Genomic DNA, 24778 nt, shown 5'->3' with positions numbered 1-24778 from the left:
ATTATATTTAATTTATCCTATTATTAGTGACTAGATAATTTTGACTAGATCGCAATTGCTTTTCCGACGAATGCCTTACACAACCTGTCTGGAAAATTCCAGAAGAATTTTCCGGCGATGCTTTATACAACCTGCCTGGAAATAACAAAGCTAATTACTGTTAAGACCGGTTTCGATTAATTATTTACACGTTAATAGACACGACAATACTTCGCGGACACGACGTATAACTGCGTATTTAGTTAATAATAATTCTGGAAATATTCGATAAGATACCTATTACGATTTACGTTGGTTCTTACACCGTTGGTTGTCCAGTATTAGTTGTCCTGGTCCGGTAATTGTCCTGGTCCGTGTAATTGTTCTAGTCCGTGTAGTTGTCCTGGTGGTTACTTGGTCCTCTCAGCTCGGTGCTTCCCGGTTCTAACTTTGGGCGTCTGGATGTTTGCCCGATCCTACTGACCCTGTCCTGAACGTCTGTTCAGTCTGGTCGTTCCGGTCACTACTCTCTTTTTCGCTGCTGTCTTCTAGTTTTATTTATTCCGCTCGATTATTTTCGGCAATGATCGGAAAACTCCTCCCTTAATTAATTTTGATTGGGCCCAGCGTGAGAGTATTTTCAATTAGCGTGCCCGGCGACAAGTCGAAAAACTTAATCGAACGCTCGTTTGGGGTTGCAAGTAGGGTAGGTGGCCATCAGTGATAAATCACGATTTCGGTCAATAAAATGACCCAATTTACCCCGTTACACAATGTGCAGCTTATGTACATATTTTAGAGGTCAAATTGTTTATTTAGTATTTTTAAACAAATATTCTAATATGTCGTATCCCACACGCAGACTTTCGCGCCATTCTAATATGTCGTATTCCACATTCGTATAGATTCAGTCACCCTTAACATTTTCAATTTTAAGTTAATTTTAAGCAAGCAATTAACGACATTAATAAGAAGGTAATTATGCATAATTTTTTACTCTTCTTACGGCATAGAATTCAAAATTATTTATTCACTACAAATGCCTGTATTTTATGAAAAACATGAAAATAAATTTATAGGTTATACCAATGTAAACATATTACAAATAATTTTGTTTTGCCGACCGTGAAACGTTTTTATCGTCTCCTGAAAAATTTCTCGAATGTAGAATAAGGCATATTAGAATGACAGTATCGATATATGTCGATTACATTTCATGATATATCTTTGCCGTACAAAAAAAAAATATGTGATATACATTTGGACTATATAAGAAATATTTTTTTTATATACGAAAAACGGCCAAAAAGTATATTTGAAATACACTGGTCACAGAAATTAAGGGATAGAATAAAAATCCGAAATTTTTAGGTGATTTTCAACATGCTGTAACTCGGTAAAAAATGGTCGTATAAAAAAAATAAAAAAAGCAAATTGTAGCCTCAAGTTTCTCGTTTTCAGATCTGGACCTCAAAATTTTTTATCATGTACGGTTCCGGAGTAATCATAAAAAAATCAACGAAAAAAAAATTTTCAAAATTTTTGCTGGTCTTTCAATACCTTTATGGGCGACAATAAATTTTTTTGAATAATCCGACTGTCTGACTTTTCTCGGAAATTTTATGCCCTTTAATTTGGTGGCCTTAAAAAGTCTCTACGACGATTTGGCGCCGAGTTATCATTGATCAAAGCAAAAAAGTCCATTTTGGCTTTGATAATCAATAACTCCGGATGTATTGGTCGTACAGAGAATGGAAGCAAGGTTTTAAAAACTGGAAAACATTCTCTATAAGGCGAAATTAGTGGCATTTGATAGAGAAATTTTTTTTCAAGCGACATTGTTTGGTAAAAAACAGGTCAAAATTCACAAATTTAAGGATATTCGGAAATCTTGCTATAACTTTGGATATAACGGATGAACAAAGGATATCTTCGACTTTTTTTCAACCTCAGAGTGTCCTGAAAAAACCCTGAAAATTTCAAATCGCTGCGATTTTTCTTTCTTAGTGCCCGAAGCTTTAAATTTATCGATTTTGTCAAAAATCACCATAATTGGTAGTTTCTCGGTTTTTGGTCATTTTTTCGATTTGAAAATTTTTCTTTTACCGATAATCTTCATTTCTTTGATCAAAAAGATCGGTTATCGAAAAAAAAAAAATTTTTCAAAAATTTTTTTTTTTCAAAATTTTTTTTTTTTGTTGTATCTGCAATGATTTACCATTGTCAAAAAAAATTCCAAAAATTTTTTTTACCGCTGACATTAGAGTTACCCAAAGCGTATGTTTGTTATGTTGACATTTAAAGCTGATGCAGTTACAGCGGTAACAAAAATTTTAGGAATTTTTTTTGACAATGATAAATCATTGCAGATACAACAAAAAAAAAAAAATTTGAAAAAAAAAAATTTTTGAAAAAAAAAATTTTGAAAAAAAAAAAAAAATTTTTGAAAAATTTTTTTTTTTTCGATAATCGATCTTTTTGATCAAAGAAATGAAGATTATCGGTAAAAGAAAAATTTTCAAATCGAAAAAATGAATAAAAAACCGAGAAACTACCAATTATGGTGATTTTTGACAAAATCGATAAATTTAAAGCTTCGGGGCACTAAGAAAGAAAAATCGCAGCGGTTTGAAATTTTCAGGGTTTTTTCAGGACACTTTGAGGTTGGAAAAAAGTCGAAGATATCCTTTGTTTATCCGTTATATCCAAAGTTATAGCAAGATTTCCGAATATCCTTAAATTTGTGAATTTTGACCTGTTTTTTACCAAACAATGTCGCTTGAAAAAAAATTTCTCTATCAAATGCCACTAATTTCGCCTTATAGAGAATGTTTTCCAGTTTTCAAAACTCTGCTTCCATTCTCTGTACGACCAATACATCCGGAGTTATTGATTATCAAAGCCAAAATGGACTTTTTTGCTTTGATCAATGATAACTCGGCGCCAAATCGTCGTAGAGACTTTTTAAGGCCACCAAATTAAAGGGCATAAAATTTCCGAGAAAAGTCAGACAGTCGGATTATTCAAAAAAATTTATTGTCGCCCATAGAGGTATTGAAAGACCAGCAAAAATTTTGAAAATTTTTTTTTCGTTGGTTTTCTTATGATTACTCCGGAACCGTACATGATAAAAAATTTTGAGGTCCAGATCTGAAAACTAGAAACTTGAGGCTACAATTTGCTTTTTTTATTTTTTTATACGACCATTTTTCACCGAGTTACAGCGTGTTGAAAATCACCTAAAAATTTCGGATTTTTTTTCTATCCCTTAATTTCTGTGACCAGTGTATATTTATTTTATATGTAAAATATATGTGCGTATATTTCACATATATTCTAATAAAATATTCAATATACTTTATTTATATTCCACATATATTTCACATACATCATGAAATATATTTGTTACATATTTTATTTCCATGGGGGTAAGGTTATATGTAATTAACTAGCAATCTTCAGATTCTATAATAGGTACATGTGTTTTACTACAACTTGAATTTTAAAATAACTCGTCATTTTACTATATTCTGCTTTCAATTGTTCGAATAAAAAATACAATTCAATTTCACTTTTAACGAAAAACTTTTTTCAAAAAAATATCTCTCATACTAAGAAATAAAAACACTTTAAGCAATTGAAATTTTTTCAATTTAAGCATAAAAATATGTCGATTTGAAAGAAAGAAAAATTTACATAAGATAAAAATATCAAGATAATTATTAACTTGGTGCAATATTATTAGATAATTGTCAAATGTATTTGTAATCAATACTAAAAGTTGGAATTATTTTATAATATAAAAATTACCCTGGTTAAAAAAGAGAATTAAAGAGGATTAAAAATTAATTGAATCCTTTTTAATTCTCTTCAGAGAATTAAATAGAATTAAGAAGAATTCAAATTTAGAAATTTTCAATACTTTTTAATTCTCTTCAGAGAATTCAAATGTATTAAAAGTCTTTCATTTTAGATCCGATTTAATCCTTCACGGGGAATGGAATAGAATAAAAAGCTATTCCCAACAAAAATATAGATAGCCCGAACTGGGATGGATATCCCGCACCGTCCATGGGGAAGAGCACTGGTTATTCCAAAAATAATATAATATCTATACCAGATAAATATATATATTAGAGTGTCTCAAAAAAATCGAATATTTTTTTTTTTTTCACTGAACGTTGAGAAATCGTTAGAATATCTCTAGAAAAAGATCCACTAAAAATATGAGTTCTTAATATTAATATTTAGAGGTGGCGTTTTGTAATTTTCTATTTCCCATTTAAATAACATAGGAAAAAATTTTTTTTTAACTTTGGAATTTTGTAACTTAACAACGAATCACCAAAGAAGATTGATGAAAACATATCCTTATAGGAAATTGAACGCTCTATAAAAAAGGCAAGAACAAAGATTTCCGTAACTCAAGCCGTTTCGAAGATATCAAGCCTCAAAGTTAGACCTATTCAAAATTTTTGGATTATTTATTTTTAAATGTGACACAATTTATTTTTATCACTTATATACCAAATATGATCAACTTAATAAGGAATATCTCTAAATATTCAGTAAACTAATGATCAGAAATTCTCAATAATTAATAATAAATAATCAATTCTATCTATTTTTAACAAAAATTACTAATATATCACTGATATATGGCAGAAATCATCATAAATTTTTATATAATATATTATGTAAATGATTTATTTCAAGTCATATTGATAATTAAATAACTCAATGCACTGAATTATTCAAAAATTATTACCCCGTCAGCGTTCTCGTGATTCTTAGTGTCTTGCTTGCACTACAGCGACATCCTATGAGTAGAATAGTGCCCTGTGAGCAAAATGCTCATAACCGGAGTACTAACGGGTTAAACGAAAAATTATCTTAATTATTTTTTTATATGATAAACAATTAGCAGCGTAAGATTAATAAGAAGAAACGTGTGATACAAAAGCTCGAGATGTAGTTAGTTTAATAGCCAATAACCCAGAGAGGAAAGTACCGCGGGCCCAGGCTTGGCCCAGTCTTGGCCTAACTTTGTAGAACCTTGGACCAGGCTTGTAAGCTAGTCTTGGCCCAGCTTTGGTAAAAGTCTGGAATGATAATCTCGGGCCAAGCCTGGTTGCTAGACCTGGTTCATGCTTGGTTACCAGACCTGGCCCATACATCGAGGAAACGAATAAATTTAATTTCAAAAAAATAATATTATAATAACCCTCGTCGAATTCATGATCATTAACGTTTAAATTATCTAAAGGAGGTAACTGATGTGAAAAAAACTCGGTGAAAATTCTGTTGGGCTCTGGGCGCGAACTGCCGTCCTTCTGATTGCTGGGTCCAAACGGTAGCTACTGGATGAACCTACTTATGTTGAACTGATACATTTATATGATCTACTTATATAAACCATAGGTATAGCCAAACTTAGGTAATCCTACCTTGGCCCAAGTCTGGGTTGCCGTTGGACGGCCAAGACAGCGGCACCCAGTATTGGCTCAAGCTCGGGTAATCATTGTGACGGCCAAGGTTAGGTTACCCAGTCTTGGTCCAAGTCTGGCTTGCCATTGGATGGCCAAGACAGGGGGGAATCCGGTCTTGGCCCAAGCATGGGTAATCATCGTAACGGCCAGGGTTGAATACCTAATCTTGAGCCAAGCATGGGCCAATATAGGTGCCCTGGCGGTTTTGAATCACCCTGGAAACACCCTGGGAGTGGAAACACGGTGGAATCACGGTGGATCCAGGGTCGTTACACGTTGGGTTTGTGCCATTTTATCACCCTGATTCCACGGTGATTACGCGGTGTACGTGGAATCACGGTGGGTACACCGGGTAACCACCGTGGAATCACGGTGATAAAATGAAAAAAAACCCACCGTGATTCCAGGGTGTTTCCAGGGTGATTCAAAACCGCCAGGGTGTTCCAAAGCTAGGTTCCCCAGTGCTGGGCCAAGTAGGGGCCCGTCGCTTAACTCTGGCAGCTCCTGCATGGGAAGAGGCGTGAATAATGCATGTACTATCAAACCCCCTAGCATTGTATTATCAATCTTAAAAAATTAGATTGTCAATCCTATTAAAAGCTATTGAAAACAATATATATAGTGCTGAGATAATACAGATAAAACCTATTAGTCATTTCAAAAGTTCATTAAGTTACTCACAGTTGTAACATGAGGAAAATTCGACATCGACCCGTGGTTTTAAATTATTTGAAATAATAAATAATTATCCGGTGAGCAAATTCTAGTGACATCTAAAATCGAAAATTTCGACTTCGATCGAGCAAGCGATCTAACGCATGGATCGTCACGAGAGATCCGGGATAAACGCCGTACTGAACGGCCACGTTTTTTTTATTTGAACAATTCGACTCTGAACAATTCTCGATTCCGACGTATGAACGATTTGAATTACGGCATGTAAGATCAATCCGAGTTTGATCAACGAACAATAATTCGCGACAATTAAGTACGACCGACAATAACCGAGATCGTGAACAAGTGAACAAGCCGAAGCATCGGCGCGAATCTGAACAAAGTGTACGAGTGCAATAATTAATAAATGAGTGCAGTGCGTACGTACTAATAATAAATTAAATAATTAATTACGCGTAATAATTATTTGATCGTGTAATTTACCGAAATAAAATATTATTTTATATTTTATTTTATTTCTTCGAGCAATTCTGAGAACTACGGATTATCCGTGTCTCATTCGCAACAGCAGTCTTGTCACCTCGCCGTGTAAAAATACTCTGACGTCACTCGTCAAGTATTTCTTTAATACTTCCGCTGTATGTGTGTCTCCGGACAATAAAATTATATTATTTTAATTTCGTAAACCGACTGTGTTTCTCCGAGCAATGAACTAATTGTGTTTCTGATCAACCACGATTTTTTTGATAATTTTGTTTATATCGAGTCAAGCCGACAACGGCATTTATATTTTTCTGTAACCGATACTTAATTTGTGATACCGATCAATTACTTTCTGTTTGATATACGACTAATTATTTTGTGTTAATTCTGATTAATTATTTATCCTAATCTTAAGTGCCTGACCTTTCCTCGATCCGCCACCCTGATCCGATTCCGATAATTGTTTATTTGGTGATATTAAAGTCACCTGGCGCCCAACTAAAAATTTTGAACAAGGTAGCCAAAAACAGTAAGTGTATTCGGACTTCACTCCGATAGATCCCCGGTGGTGGAAAACCCGTTACACAGTATAGAATAATCGAATTCAAAATGAAAAATACTCATGAATTAGTAAATAAAAGAGAAAAAATAAACTAGGGTTATTTGTTCATAAATTACCCAAAAGACTTAATATGACTTGAAATAAATCATTTACATATATTATATATTAAAATTTATGATGATTTTTGCCATATATCAGTGAGATATTAGTAATTTTTGTTAAAAATAGATAGAATTGATCATTTATTATTAATTATTATAGATTTCTGATCATTAGTTTACTGAATATTTAGAGATATTCCTTATTGAGTTGATTGTATTCGGTATATAAGTGATAAAAATAAATTTTGTCACATTTGGAAATAAATAATTCAAAAATTTTGAATAGTTCTAACTTTGAGGCTTAATATCTTCGAAACGGCTTGACTTACGGAAATCTTTGTTCATGCCTTTTTTATAGAGCGTTCAATTTCCTAAAAAGATATGTTTTCATCAATCTCCTTTGGCGATTTGTTGTTAAGTTACAAAATTCCAAAGTTAAAAAAAATTTTTTCCTATGTTATTTAAATGGTAAATAGAAAATTACAAAACGCCACCTCTAAATATTAATACTAAGAGCTCATATTTTCAGTGGATCTTTCTCTAGAGATACTCTAACGATTTCTCAACGTTCATTGAAAAAAAAAAAAATATTCGATTTTTTTGAGACACTCCAATATACATTAGGCCGATCCAAAAAATAACAAATTTTTTTTTTTCTCGGAAACAGGTTCAAAAGTTTCATTTAGATAAAAAAAGACGCCTGTGAAAGTAAGAGCTCTTAATATTAACATTAATAAGAGGTTCCCCATCGCACTTTTCTATTTTCCATAAGAATAACATGGAAAAAATTTTTTTTACGTCTTCTGATTTTTATAAGTAGCTAACAATGCGTCATAGGAATAATTGGCAGGCATATCTTCGTAGGGAATTGAATGCTCAACAAAAAAAGATTCTTATCATTTTTTGAGGAATCTATTTGTTCAAAAGTTATTTGAGGTTGAAGTCGAATTAATATTAAATTTTGAGATTTTCTTACTTTTCGGGTGGAATTATCAGACCTTTTACAAAATATCATTGGACTTTTTTTGTAGAAAATTTCATTCCCTAGAAGTTATTTAAAATAAAGTTTTTTCGAATTCCGCATTGTTTTCTAGTTATTTTTATTTTAATGTCATGCTCATAAAAAAAATAGTCTTCTGATCGATTTTAAGAGCTTGACATTAAAATAAAAATAACTAGAAAACAATGCGGAATTCGAAAAAACTTTATTTGAAATAACTTCTAGGGAATAAAATTGTCTACAAAAAAGGTCAAATGATATTTTGTAATAGGTCTGATAATTCCACCGGAAAAGTAAGAATATCCCAAAATTTAATATTAATTCGACTTCAACCTCAAATAACTTTTGAACAAATAGATTCCTCAAAAAATGATAAGAATCTTTTTTTGTAGAGCATTCAATTCCCTACGAAATTATGCCTGCCAATTATTCCTATGACGCATTGTTAGCTACTTATAAAAATCAGAAGACGTAAAAAAAATTTTTTCCATGTTTTTTCTTATGGAAAATAGAAAAGTGCGATGAGGAACCTCTTATTAATGTTAATATTAAGAGCTCTAACTTTCACACCCTAATACACAGATCTATAGATATATATATATATATATATATATATATATATATATATATATATATATATATATATTAGGGTGCTCCGTTTGAAACGAAGATTTTTTTTTTTTCGTTCCCCATCGAAAATCTTGTTCTACATGTAAAAATAAAAATTCAGTGAAATTTTGAGCTCTTAATAACAATTTTAAGAACTGGAACAACGTCGTTGAAGTTTTCCCATGCTAAAAGCATGTAAATTTTGATTCTTTTCTTTTTATCGAATAAAACTCAGCCCCATATTCACGTATCTTATCGGTTCAAAGTTTTCTTGGAAGAGAATTGTATGCTCTCTGAAAAAGCCTGTATGTGCTCAGCAGTACCTTCAACTACAGCCCTCGTGGAAGCCTTGAAAGTCTAATTTCCTACGAAATTAGTGGTTTTTTGTTGTTAACTTGTAAACGGTTGACTTTTGGGAAAAAAAGTACATGACATTTTTTGTAGGAAATTTAGTCTTCTACAAAAAAGTTCTCATAAGTCAAATCTCTAAAATCAATATTTAAAAAGATACATGAACTTTAACTAAGTAAAATTCGAAATTTTAGCTAAATGTCAATGTTCAATACTATACAATATATTCAGTTATTAACTTATGGTAAGTATCGATTAATATATATTTATATAAAATATAAAATGCCCGTAATTATTCATCGAAATTGTTCTTAAGTACTAACCTCATTTGTAATTCTTTTGAAATATTGAATGATTAAAACACAGGTTTGAAGAATCTCGTTCGAATTTTCGATGTCCTCGGGACCTAACAGATGGATTATGTTCAAAAAAACATGGTTTATGTAATGGTTTTGAATTATAAAACCGTTAATCTTGACATTTAGCTAAAATTTCGAATTTTACTTAGTTAAAGTTCACATATCTTTTCAAATATTGATTTCAGAGATTTGACTTATGAGAACTTTTTTGTAGAAGACTAAATTTCCTACAAAAAATGTCATGTACTTTTTTTCCCAAAAGTCAACCGTTTACAAGTTAACAACAAAAAACCACTAATTTCGTAAGAAATTAGACTTTCAAGGCTTCCACGAGGGCTGTAGTTGAAGGTACTGCTAAACACATACAGGCTTTTTCAGAGAGCATACAATTCTCTTCCAAGAAAACTTTGAACCGATAAGATACGTGAATATGGGGCTGAGTTTTATTCGATAAAAAGAAAAGAATCAAAATTTACATGCTTTTAGCATGGGAAAACTTCAACGACGTTGTTCCAGTTCTTAAAATTGTTATTAAGAGCTCAAAATTTCACTGAATTTTTATTTTTACATGTAGAACAAGATTTTCGATGGGGAACGAAAAAAAAAAAATCTTCGTTTCAAACGGAGCACCCTAATATATATATATATATACATTAGGGTGGTCCGTTTGGAACGACTATTTTTTTTTTTTCGCTCCCACTGAAAAATATTGTTGTAGACATTGAAAAAAAAATTCTCTAAAAGTTTTAGCTCTTAATTTTAATTCTAAGTACTTTACATTTGATTTTGAAATTTTCCCATTTAAAATACATGGGAAAGTTGGGATTTTTTTTTCAATTCTCTATAACTCAGCCGCATTTTAAGTTATCGGGTCGCCGTTTGCGGCATTTTTTAGGTAATTTGATACTCTGCAAAAGTTTCCTTAATAGTTTTACTCTGACTTTAATTGTTTTTTCTGTATCGGTTCTGAAAATAATTTTTTTAATAATAATTTGGGTTTTTAGTTGATATTAACTAAATAACGAAATTTACAGAAAAAGTGCAGATAACGATTTTTTAGGAAATTTTATTCGCTACAAAAAAGGTCCTTTCAGTTAAGTGGCTCAAGTTCTTCGTTCACGTGATGTAGGGATTTTAGTAATTTTGTAAATAAAATATTTTTCAAAAAATTCCACCAAATGCTATTTCATTTCAATTTTAAATCAGTAAATAATTTTCCTTTCATTAACTTAATCCAGTCATTAAAATCAAAAGGGGTCAAATTGATGAACTTGGGAAAAATTTTTGACAAATATTTTATTTACAAAATTACTAAAATCCCTATATCACGTGAACGGAGAACTTAAGCTACTTAACTAAGAGGACCTTTTTTGTAGCGAATAAAATTTCCTAAAAAATCGTTATCTGCACTTTTTCTGTAAATTTCGTTATTTAGTTAATATCAACTAAAAACCCAAATTATTAAGGAAACTTTTGAAGAGTATCAAATTACCTAAAAAATGCCGCAAACGGCGACCCGATAACTTAAAATGCGGCTGAGTTATAGAGAATTAAAAAAAAAATCCCAACTTTCCTATGTATTTTAAATGGGAAAATTTCAAAATCAAATGTAAAGTACTTAGAATTAAAATTAAGAGCTAAAACTTTCAGAGAATTTTTTTTTCAATGTCTACAACAATATTTTTCAGTGGGAGCGAAAAAAAAAAAAATAGTCGTTCCAAACGGACCACCCTAATATATATATATATATATATATACATTGTGACGTTATTTTTTCGACGAGGCTTGGATTGAGTTGACGTCACAAGCACCAACTGATTTTGGGGCATAACCGAGCATGGTAACTCAAGATTTAGAATTTAGCTACAGTAAATTACAATTTTTATACAGTTTTTTTTGGTGATCGAGATATAGTTTAAGGATAAAATATGGAGTAACGTTTGGCTACAGAAAATTTATATGAGAAATTTATTATGGGATATGGGTTGAGATTAGAGTCTGGTAAAAGATAAAGTTTGAGTTTTCGAATTTTCAGTTTTTGGTTTATTGAGTGTGTGGAAAAGTCGGAGCAACCGTGGAATGGGGCTCAAGTAATTGCCACCCGGTTGTATCTGATGTCAGGATGCTTGCCTGACCCTATGAGACTTCCAGGTGGAGTGCAGAGGTCTAGCTGAAATGCTAGCGCTCCAAAATAAGGACTATGGCTTAGGAATATGAGATCAGTTTTTGTTATTATGATTGGCAGGACTCAGCGATGGTTTAGTGACCACTATCGCTGTGGAAGCCGCTATTTCTGGTCATTTTTGGAGTTTTGGGTTTTGTTGGTAGGCCTCAGTGGACAGCTTTGACCAGTGTGCTGCTGAGGGTAACCGTTGGTCACTTAAATTTAAGAATTTTAGTCTGCGATCTCACCGAAGCCAAGTCCAGGAGAGCGCACACATTGGGATATCCATACTTAATATCGAGTTGAAGTTATGGAGTAAAGTATAGAGAGCCGGTATAGATGGCGATGATGTTTTTGGTTTGGGGAGTACAGTAGGAGATTCGACTCTGGTCGCTCGAAGCGAGCAGACGTGTCAGGAGTGATGCTTCAGAAAGCTACAGGTTGGAGTTATCGTTACAGAAGTATTGCTTTAAACAGTGTGAGACGTTACTTGATATTTTATTCATCAGTAATCAGGTATGAAATAATTATTATAAATAATTAATCGAGTTTGAGTTAGAATCTTGAGGTATTATGCTACGGTTTTAGTTAAAGAAAAGATGTAAGGTCTGTGAAGATTATGAGAAAGTAGTTACAGTTTAGAGTCATGTTCGCGATCTATTGTTAATATTATTTTTATAAAATAATTATAGAGAATATGTTAGTCAGTAAGGTAATTATTGCCTAATTAACGTCAAAATGAGATCCAGGTATGTTAGTCGTACGATTTTGCTAAAGGAAATATCTAGAGTAATGAATTTGGATTATGGTTCCCGTTCACCGAGTACTATTTGAGTATCGGTTGGCTCCAGTTATTTAATTTATTTTAATTAATTATTTTTAATTAATTTAGTTATAAGGTTTTGACGCGCATCATTTAGATGCCAAGTTGCCGTTCGGATTTACTGGATCGTTGTATTTTTCGGATTCAGTATTTTGTTATAGAGAGTAAGATTATTTGTATTATGTTCTAGTATTTGATTTATTTTATTGTTAAATAAAAATTGCAAATCCGCTAATAATTTACACGAGTTTGGGATGATTTAACCCGGACCACTCCCTCTCTCCATAAACCTACACACTGAGCGACACCACGGCATACCGTAACTCTGTTTTTAGTGCTCCAGTCTCTGTCTTGTTTTGCTATTAAGTTTTGAATTTTACTTCTGCGTGATTTTGATGATAATTCCACAGATCAAAAATTATCAAAATTTCCGTAATTTACTGGTTTAGTGATTCCAGTGATAAAAATTACCTGGCGCCCTATTAGTATCGAGACTGGAGGCTAAGAACAGAGAACGAAGTTGTAACGCAAAGAATAGCGTATAATTTTTGCGTTATAACATATATATATATATATATATATATATTGTAACGGGTTTTTCACCACCGGGGATCTACCGGAGTGAAGTCCGAATACACTTACGATTATTGGCAACCTTGTTCAAAATTATTAAGTTGGGCGCCAGGTGATTTTATAATCACCAAATAAACAATTATCAAAATCGGCTCAGGGTGGCGGATCGGGGAAAGGTCAGGCACTTAAGATTACGATAAATAATTGATCAGAATTAAACACAACACAATAATCAGTCATATATTGAACAAACAAAATAAATTGATCGGTTTCACAAAAATAATCGGTTACAACAAAATATAAATGCCGTTGTCGGCTTGACTCGATACAAACAAACATAAAAAAAAAATCGTAGTTGATCGAAACACAATTAGTTCATTGCTCAGAGAAAACACAGTCAGTTTACGAAATTAAAATAATATAATTTTATTGTCCGGAGACACACATACAGCGGAAGTATTAAAGAAATACTTGACGAGTGACGTCAGAGTATTCGTAAACGGCGATGTGACAAGACTGCTGTTGCGAATGAGACACGGATAATCCGTAATTCTCAGAATTGCTCGATTGAAATAAAATAAAATATAAAATAATATTTTATTTCGGTAACACGTTAAATTGCACGATCCTATAATTTTTACGCGTAATTAATTATTAATTTTTTAATTACTACACGAACGCGGATCACTTGTTCACACTAAACTCACTAGAACACGTTGTTCAGTTTTCGGGCCGAGGCTTCGGCTTGTTCACTTGTTCACGATCTCGGTTATTGTCGGTCGTACTTAATTGTCGCGAATTATTGTTCGTTGATCAAACTCGGATTGATCTTAAATGTCGCCAATCGAATTGTTCAGTCGTCGGAATCAAAAATTGTTCGTTTGGTCGGGTCGAATTGTTCAAATACAAAAAAAACGTGGCCGTTCAGTTCGGCGTCTATCCCGGATCTCTCGTTTCAATCCATGCGTTGGATCGTTTGCTCGGTCAAAGTCGGAATTTTTCGTCATAGATGTCACCAAAAGTTGCTAACCGGGTAATGATTTATTATTTCAAATAATTTTTAAACCACGGGTCGATGTCGAATTTTCCTCATGTTACAATATACAGTAGAACCTCGATAAGTTAAAATTCAAGGGAAACGTAAAAAAATTTGAGTTATCGAGTTTTTTACTTATCGAGAGTTTAAGTTAGAGAGGTTATTAAAGTAAAATTTTTAACTTAACGAGGTTTATTGATTGGAAACTTGAGTGTGAAAAAGATACATATAATTCAATAGAAATGATAGATTTTTATTTATTTATACATATATATTTACTCTTATATGAAAATTCCTACTGAGTAAAGGTCCTCCCCCTCCCCTTTATCCTTTATTTCCCTAGTTCCCGATTAAGTGAAAGACTAAAGTGAAAATCAATTAAGCTTTTGGCGAAACCTTTTGTTTGCATACATACTTAATACGATGACTCAATGATATTACTTTAAGTTATGGAGGCCACCAAAACATTATTTTAAGTTATCGAGGGCAATGCTCAAAATAATTGTTTGAGTTATCGAGGTTTTGTACTTTAAGTAATAGAGGTTTTAAGCTGTGAAGGGAAGGGAATCAAAAAAATTTTTAAGTTACAGAGGTTTTGAACTTATCGAGGTTTGAGTTATCGAGGTTCTACTGTATATATATATATATAGGACGTGGAGCAGGGAATACTGCGCCACTACCAGTAGGTAATTTCCACTCTGCTACACAGAAAAAAAAAATCTTGACTCATGAAAATTTTTCTTCAACCAAGAAATTTTTCAGCGAGTGGAATGAAAACCGGAAATTTCTTGAACGAAGTGAAATAATTTCTTGAATTTTAAATCTTCAATGAAAAAAAAAATTCTTAAGCCAATACATATTTCATACTTGGTCCAATAATAGAATTACTTGTTTTAAAAACTTGCAATTTTTAGTTTAATAATAATTTTTCTTAACCTCAGTATGTTACTTACTTACACCAAGAAATAAAAATATTTAGTTCGAGAAAGTTATACACTTAAGTAAAGAACTGTAATGTTTTGAAACAATGAACGGTACGAACTCGAACTAAAAATAAAGGAAGTTAATTTAAGAAATTTAAACTCTTGGTTTGAGTATAGTGTACTTTCTCTGACCAATCACACGAAAAATCAGATTTCTCACTCATAGGTGCTCCCTCCTTCGCACCCTAAGGAATGAATACTCCCCACTCTCTCTCTTTCTCACACTAGCGCAGCAAATGAATTTTGAGTCCACCTTTATATTTTAAATAAATTAAAAATTAAATAACCAAATTATATTATTACAATAAATTAATTAATTAATGTAATTAAATAATATTGAATAATTTCTCAATTTTTTTTGTAATTAAATTTTTTTTTTTTTTTTTAACTTTTTTATTTTTATGTCGAAATTGTGTTTAGGATTTAAAAATGTGACTGACCATAAGCCAGTGTAGCTTAGTATATGTAGGCAAAGTAAACGTATCCTAGCAAAGGCTGGGATGGCTTAGTTGGTAAAGCTCTCGCGTGACGCCGAATCGATCTGGGTTCGATTCCTTTGTTAAGCGGTAATAGTTTTTTCTCAATTTGTTTAAATATTTAACTTATTGCGAAACTTGCCCGTCCCTTATAAATGCTTCTGATACAGTATTTATTTGCCTCACAGCATTGTTTGTAATATTTAAACAAAAAAAAAATTGTTCATTAAAAAAATAAAACGAAAAAAAATGAAATTTTTTAGCTCGATAGATTTATTTGCTTAATTAAAGAAATTAATATTTTGGCTGAAAATTTTTTTTTGTTTGCGACAAATAAAAAAATTCTTGGCCCAAGAAAGTTTCTTCTTGGTTTAAAAAATTTTTTTTCTTAGTACAAAAACTTTTTTTTTTAGCTCAAGACATTGTTTCTTAACTCGATAAGGTAACAGTCTATAGACAAGAAACAAATTTCTCGAGTTAAGAACAAACTTTCTTGGCCCGAGAATAATAATGCTTTAAACCATGAACAAACTTTCTTGGGGCAAGAAAATTTGTTCTTGGTTTAAAACATTATTTTTCATGGTTCAAAAACTTTTTCGTTTTAACTCAAGATATTTTTTCTTGACTTAAAAACGTAACAATTTTCAGCCAAAAAAAAAATTTGTTAAATTGAAAAAAAAATCTTCTCGAACCAAAAAAAAAGTTTTTGCAACCACGAAAGTTTTTTCCTGGTTTAAAGAATTTATATTTCAGACTAAGAAAATTATGTCTTCCGCGAAGGAAACAATTTATTGATCCAAATAATTTTTTTACTTCAATAAAGTAAGAAATTTCGCTTGGTTCAAGAAAAAAATTTCGAAGACATTTTATTTCTTGTTTCAAGTTTTCTTTTTTTTCTTTGTACCTAAAGTTCTCATGGTAGCTGTGGAGTGCTAAGTGACGATAACGTCCGCTGCATCCGCTTTTAACACTTCTACTATAAGTGTCCGTATCCAAGAAGCCCGCACGCTCTAGCGGTGAGCGCGGAACTATCTTTCGCTCACTTATTATCTCCCGCCGAATTGTCGGTCGGCGAGCGTCTCACGTTCACTCTTAAATTTTTTTCCCGTTGCCTTTTCTCTTTTAATTACTTTTTTTTCCAAAAATTCCTCCATAAAAAAATATAAAACTATTATTTCTATTCTTTCCCAAAATAAAATTTTAATAAATACATAATTACTATATATTATGATTTTTTTTTAAAGTTAAAAAGAAAAATATTTTTTTTGTTATGGTTACATTTCCCTCGAATTCTCATCGAGAACAGAAATTGCAACATTATTTTAGAATTAAAACGACTTAGTTAGAATTAATCTTTTTCGTATTCTATTTTATTCTCGCATTTTCCGCGGGAACAGAAATTGAATATTATTTTAGGATTAAAAAGAATTAGTAAGAATCAAACTTTTTGAATCCCTTTTTATTCTTTTGAATCCACCGTGAGAACAGAAATTGCAACATTATTATAGGATTAAAAAGACTTAGTTAGAATTAATCTTTTTCGTATTTTTTTTTATTTTCTCGAATTCTCCGCGCGAACAGAAATTGAATATTATTTTAGAATTAAAAAGAATTAGTTAAAATTAAAATTTTTGAATTCTTTTTTATTCTCTCGAATTCTCCGCGGGAACAGAAATTGAATATCATTTTAGAATTAAAAAAAATTAGTTAGAATTCAACTTTTTTATATCCTTTTTTATCCTTTCGAATTCCCAGCGCGAACAGAAATTGCCATATTTTTTTAGAATTAAAAAGGATAAATTAGGATTAAACATATTTAATCCTTTTTTATTCATTTTAATTCTAAAATGATAATGATTGTTTCGCTAGATGAAGGAGAATTAAAAAGGATATATTTTAGGTTCGATCTGAATACTCCGGAGAATCAAGAGTATTGGAGAGTATTAAGTAGTATTAAATATGTGTGCTTTTTTAATCCTTTTCAATTCACTTTTCCAACCAGGGTAGGGTGTGCCGAAAATTAATATTTTTTCAACTTCCCGCTAAGAAAATTGTAAATTTTCAAAAATTCGGGAAGTTATTGTTTTTACTCCGATTTTCGAAAATCGAGTTTTTATCAGATTTTGTCCTTTTGAGGTCTAGGAAGCTATTCTGACTATTTTCAGAATGATGTCCGAGTGTATGTATATATGTATGTGTGTGTGTGCATGTGTGTGTGTGTATGTGTGTGTGCGTGTGTGTAAACTAGAGTGATTGGTTTTGAACGACTTTATTTTTTTTTTCACTTCCACTTGAAAATATTGTTATAGACATTAGAAAAAAAATTCTCTGCAAGTTTCAGCCCTTAATTTTAATTTCAAATACTTTACATTTGATTTTGTACTTTTCCCATTTAAAATACATAGCAAAGTTGGGATTTTTTTTAATTCTCTATAACTCAGCCGCATTTCAAGTAATCGGATCGCCGTTTGCGGCATTTTGTAGGTAATTTAATACTCTTCAAAAGTCTCCTCAATTTTACTCGGACTCTAATTGTTTTTTCTGTATTGGTTTTGAAAATAATTTTTTTAATAATAATTTGGGTTTTTAGTTGATATTAACTAAATAACGAAATTTACAGAAAAAGTGCAGATAACGATTTTTTAGGAAATTTTATTTGCTGCAAAAAAGGTCCTCTTAGTTGAAAGGCTCAAGTTCTTCTTGTAAATAAAATATTTGTCAATAATTTTTCCGAAGTTCATCAATTTGACCCCTTCGGATTTTAATGACTGGATTAAATTAATAAAACGAAAATTATTTACTGATTTAAAATTGAAATTAAATAGCATTTGGTGGAATTTTTTGACAAATATTTTGTTTACAAAACTACTAAAATCCCTATATCACGTGAACGAAGAACTTGAGCCACTTAACTAAGAGGATCTTTTTTTGTAGCGAATAAAATTTCCTAAAAAAATCGTTATCTGCACTTTTTCTTTAAATTTCGTTATATTAGTTAATATCCCTGGTAGGAAGGAACCATTGGGCAAGACTTGGACCAGACCTCGGCCAGTCGTCAGCCAATGTTTCCAAGCTTTGGCTCGAGCCTGGGTGGAACCGTTGGGCAAGCCTTGGTTCAAGCCTTGGATGATGGCCATGTTCCCAGCCTCGGGAAACAAAAATACCAGGCTTGGGCTGATCCTCGGGAAATAAAAAATCTAGGCTTGAGCCAAGCGTCGGGAAAAAAAGAACCAGGCTTGGGTTGAGCGTCGGGAAAAAAAGAACCAGGCTTGGGTCGAGCCTCGGGAAAAAAAAGAACCAGGCTTGGGTCGAGTCTTCAGAAACGTCAGATTCAGATCTGGACCGAGCCTTAAAAAACCAAACAACGTGCTCGGATCAATCCTCAGAATTCAATGGATGAAGACTAGGTGTACAATATTTATGAAATGTACAAAAGATTTGTTATTGATTGACTAATACCATTTTTTAAACGTTTAATTTTCCATTATGAACTTTATTTTTATAGTAAAGTAATTATTACAGTAGTAAAGTACTTATTTAAAAAATGTCATGTATCTTAAATAGAAACTTATAAAAATAGAAATTACTCAAGTAACGAAATTTTGAATCTGAAACATTTTTTTCTTGGACATCACAATTCACATTTTCATTATTTACCGTTTCATTTAAGGGCTCAGTATGGAAACTACCCGACGAAAATGTTATTTCGTAACTCATTGAGTTGCCTAAAATAAAATATTCCATCATAAACCATTTATTAATATTAAATTATAGTATATATTGAGATAAATCGCCTTTCCTCGTTGCGATTCTACCCAGCAGCCACCAGAATCCGCAGGTTGAACCCTGGCTTAGGCTGGCGTCTACGAATTTTTCATTTTTGCTGGGACAGAGCAATGGGCTAGGGTTCTTGCAAAGCAAGAACCCGCACTTATTCCAACATGGCAACGTATGAGAAAACTTATGAACTTACCTCACGGCTTATAAAATTATAGATTATACTTATCGATAGTCGAATTACTACTTGTAACTTAATTAATATTTATTTATTCAAACTATTCAATAATCTTACCAGTACTTTCGGATGCGAATAGGATGAACAGATAATAGATACAGTGAATGATTAACAATTGCAATGATTGTTTATTGCCAATTATAATGATAAAAAATACTTACAAGAAAATGCAAGCGCTGGATGTAATGTAGACGGCACAGTATAGTTTTATATTGCGAGTATACCGCCGGTAACGTACAGTAATATTTAATTTGTTTAAACTTTATTTGAAAGAATTAATAACTAAACAATAAAATTTAGTCGCAAGATAATTTCCAGTAATGTACAGAATGTTGCAAATAAATTGCTAATACATTAACAGAATCACAAATAAAGTGCTAGTAAATTACAATAGCAGATAATCTATACGTCTTAATGTTAATTGATCCAGGATCGAAGTGATTGACCGATAATTTTTGGCGTAGGGCTAATCTCGGGACTCTGTCCCCACTACACCCTTACGGGCCTGCGTCGACGTGACAATCAGCCATGTGACCATGTCACTATGCCTTATGTAGTTTCAGACGGCAACGAGACGGGGAAAATTGGAAACCGCAAGGCTGAGGACGAAGATGACAATTCACATTGTCTCAATATTAATAATTGATGTAACTTACTGAAAGAAATTTCAGGCTCACTGTTATTATTGTGATTATTGTTATCGTTGTTAGATTTATTATAATTTCCAATTATTTTTTCACTTACATTACTGCTACTTGCTGTATCTCCCACTCAGAGTCAGATGTTGCATTTTCCAAATATCTTTGTTTTTTAACTTTATAATAAGAATTTGAGTTAGAGGAACGTTCACGAGACATGGTGATAAATTAAAATATTTTTGCAGGTTATGTTTACCGTTTATCAAAGTAGACAGTACACGCTCTGGCGGATTATTCCCGAAGCTTAATGTAAAGTAATGAAACGAGTAGACCAAGGCTCCGACCAGGTCTGGTCCCATGGTTACCCCCAAGGTTTGGGAGTAATAAAATCGAACCATAGGTCTTAAGCTCGGGCCTGATCTGGCCCTATGGTTACCCCCAAGGCTTGGGAGTAACAAAATAAACCATAGGGCCTAGGCTCGGACCTAGTCTGGCTCCATGGTCACTTCCCAAGGCTTGTCAAATTACAACTGGCCCAAGACTCGGCCAATTGATACCATTGGCGATTCCTTCCTGGGAAGTTTTAATTTTTACTATAATCAGTGTAAGAAATATCATCCTGTCAATGAAACTATACGATTCAAAATAATCATTTTTACTATTGGAAATTTTAAAAACTATATGTTTATCCTGTACTTTTTTTCTTAGAGCATAAGTATATTTTAACAGATCTCATATATTTTCACTTTAAAATTTATAATATACAACAAAATCACGCCCGGACGCCGCAGTAATATTTGAAACAATAAAAAGTATTGATGATTCGAGTAAATTTTGATATTTCTAACTTCCCGCAGAAAATCGACGATTTTCAAAAAATTCGGCAAGTTATTGGTTTCACCCCGATTTTCAAAAACCGGGTTTTCATCATATGTCGACATTTGAAGGTGCTAGGACGCTATTCTGACATTTTCAGAGCGATGTCTGTATGTATGTATGTATGTGTTCGCGTGTGTGTGTGTGTGTGTGTGTGTGTGTGTGTGTGTGTGTGTGTATGTGTGTGTGTGTGTGTGTGTGTGTGTGTGTGTGTGTGTGTGTGTGTGTGTGTGTGTGTGTGTGTGTGTGTGTGTGTGTGTGTGTGTGTGTGTGTGTGTGTGTGTGTGTGTGTGTGTGTGTGTGTGTGTGTGTGTGTGTGTGTGTGGATGTAAACCTCTCATATCTTTTTGATGGATAAACCGATTTAGATGGTTCTTGCGGCATTCGAAAGATATCTTCTGAACTTAGATTTTCAAAAAAATTTTAGATCATTTAGTCAAATAAACTCTGAGATATTTAAGAAATACGAAAAAAAATTTTTTTTTCGTTTTTTTTTATATTGTGAAAACTGTTGGATCGATCAATTCCAAAATCTAATCAGATCTAGAACTCGATAAAAGCTTTCGATTGCCACCAAGAATGTCTTAATCAGATAATCCGTTCAAAAGATATCGTCGACGAAAGAAACAGCAGAAAACGGTTTTTTGCAAATATCGTCAAAACGACTGAACCAATCATTCCCAAAATTTTATCAGCTCTAGAACTCAATAAAAGCTTCCGATTGCCACCTCAATCGTCTCAATCAGATAATCCGTTCGAAAGATATCGTCGATGAAAGAATGAAAAAAAATAGTTTTTTTCGTTTTTCGTGAATATTTCGGGAACTATCGAATCGATCAATTAAAAAATCTACTCAGCTCCAGAACTCGATAAAATAATTCGATTGCTGCCAAGAACGTCCCAATCAGATAATCCGTTCGAGAGATATCGTCAACGGAATAATAAATGTTAAATCAATATCTGCTTTTTTCATTGAATAACATAATAATTACTGAACAAAATTACTCAAAACTAATATGTTCTTCTTTATATAAGTCATTGAAAGTGATTGCGTAAAAATCGTCATGTTCGTTCGTATCAGGATACACTTACACGATATAGATATAACGTATCACGTAAATACTTATTTTTGAGCTAATTATTGAACATAGTTGTGAACAAATATGAAAAATGCTCATTCATTTATTATTTTAGATTCTAAATTTTTAAACCTTAACATAAAACGTAACCCTGTTGAGCTTGAAAAGCTCATAAAAAATGGAAACAAAGGTATCTTTGAGCTCAACGAGCTCGAAAATGTATTCACAACAATGTTTTAGAGATCAAGGAGCTCGAAAACAACGGGAAGTTTTAGGGCTGGCCCGCAGGGTCAACCGATAGACCGATTTTTTTTTCCGCTTAGGTGTTTAAAAACCCAGTGCTTGAATGCTTCAGTTATTGAAGGAGGTTTGACCTAGTTTTTAGTTATAAGGAAATAATGCCATACCCTTACAATTATAATTATTTCGATTTTGGATTTAACATTTTTTTTATAAAAATTTTTGTGTTAAAAAGTTTGTTATGGTTCCATTCTTAAATCATTTTGGCCATTCGTTGGTTTACTTCACTGACAAAAAAGTTTTTTTCCTGCTAGTAAATTTTTTGTTTTGGTAGCACTACTGGTATTCTTGTGGTAAAAATACTAAAGTTTATTTGACAGAGCAATACTTATACTGACTTTTAGAAAATTTGGAATCACTGTAGGCATAATACCACAGCTAAAATAAAATGAGCTTAACCTTACTTTATTGACATGCAAGAGTTTATGTAAATAGGAGCATTGTGTATTATAATAGATATTTTATCAACAATTGAGACGAAAAATTTATAAATATTAATCAATAATTCAATAATTATAAAAATGGATATTAATCGCCTTCTGTTAATACTTGTTGACACTTTATATCTATCTCATAATAACATGAGGTAAAAACACAGGAAACAACAATTGCTATAGAATAAGTATGTAATCGCTGGAGACACCACGGCATTGGCTATAATAATATAACACAAAGTTTTAGTCTCACATTAAAACTATGTATTGCTGTGGGAATTATACTAGGTTCAGACAAAAAATATGTTGATTATTTTTGTCCAAAATAATCCATATTACTTGAGAAGGAAATTATTTATTGTTTTATTAATGATTTCTGAACTTTTTTTAGAAAATAATAGTTTAATCAGAACACACCATTTTTTTCAAATTTTGACAATTATGTTGGTATTCAGCAGTTAATAATAGAATAGAAAAACTTTGCATTTGCCATCGACCATGAATTGCGTACGTGTCTAATGAATGTCATATAGACTAGTATAATAACTGTACTTATTTCTTTTGCAGACAATATTTTTTTATGTAGATGACTTTTCTGTGAATAATAAAACACAAGAAGATTGTAAAAATAAAAGTAAAAATAAAATGTACGAGATAAAAACTTGTCAACACTTTGTATATACTAGTAAGAAAAATATGACTGAAAAATTTTTTTAACTATTTTCGAATTATTGTTTTCATTAATTATTATAAATGAAATTTTGCATCAAATCGATGAGTCCAAAAGTATTAACCATGATTTAATCCATGTTTTTTTTCAAGTCTTATAGTAATTGATATGAATACTACTTCTGAAACATAACTTTGTTTTTCATTTTGTGAAACTTAATTTTTTCATTTAAACGTGTCCTTATGAATTTTCTTAAAAAAATTGACTTAAATTTGGTGTCAATAAATGCTGTTCAATAGAAAAAAAAGTTGTGAAATTTTTTATTTTGATTCAAATCATTTGTATAAACAGGATTGTAATATATTAAAAAAAAATAACAATGAATATCCGGATGTAATATAGTATTGGTGTATTACACCTTTTTTCTTCATTATAATTATGTGCACAGAACAGTTGGAAAGTAATACCATCAAAAATGTCCATGGAATATGCTTTACTCTTTTTTTTTTACTTTTCCTTTTGTACGGCAAATATTTTCACACGAATTTTAGTCACGAATGACAAATGTTGTTACTTGCAATATTTTATTGATCGATACTGTATTAATAATAATCATTTATGAGGATATAAGTCATGATTGAGCATGGAATCGTTGTGAGAATAAAAAAAATTTCAATCAACAAATTGTTATTCTGTAATGTATTTCATTTTATTATAATAAATGCGTTATATATTCTGTATAATCAATTTGAGTTGCTACTTTCCTAACATCATTCATATGAGAAGTCAAAAGCTTGGACTTAATACTTTGTAATTTTTTATTTTCCAATGGCTATAAAGTTAATAAAGACTCAAGTAGTCGTGGTACATAGAAGTTAGAAGAGATACCCATGTAACAATTTTCATTACAAGTTGCTGATCGAGACACTGATCACAAGAATTATGACAGAGTGATTAGCTTGCCAAGTCTGGTCGCACCTAAGTATTATAGTCAAATATTAGGGCGCCACTGGAAGATGAACTCGGCCTTCCAGAACCGGATGTTAATGTAATTATTTTATATGCTCAGGGTCGTTCGTAAATTTTATATTTTGTGAGAGAGG

General features: G+C 31.8%; 1 protein-coding gene across 9 annotated transcripts in view; it reads left to right on the top strand.

Annotated features, from left to right (window-relative positions):
- LOC130674842 (myoneurin-like) overlaps positions 1 to 24778 on the top strand; it is a 230982-nt gene that overhangs the window by 57074 nt on the left and 149130 nt on the right. Inside the window, exon 7 of one of the 9 annotated variants that reach the window (XM_057480266.1) lies at positions 23573 to 24418. The exons of 7 other annotated variants lie outside the window; for them this stretch is intronic. In XM_057480266.1, the coding sequence (XP_057336249.1) occupies positions 23573 to 23591 (19 nt within the window). In that variant the 3' untranslated portion in view covers positions 23592 to 24418. Of the gene's footprint in view, positions 1 to 20561; positions 20749 to 23572; positions 24419 to 24778 lie in introns of those variants that run through there. One more of the 9 variants, XM_057480263.1, reaches the window with a different exon arrangement.

Source organism: Microplitis mediator, chromosome 9, assembly GCF_029852145.1.
Source record: "Microplitis mediator isolate UGA2020A chromosome 9, iyMicMedi2.1, whole genome shotgun sequence".
Taxonomy (NCBI): Eukaryota; Metazoa; Arthropoda; class Insecta; order Hymenoptera; family Braconidae; genus Microplitis; species Microplitis mediator.
Note: the sequence above shows the minus strand (reverse complement) of the source record. Positions and strands in the feature narration are given on the sequence as shown.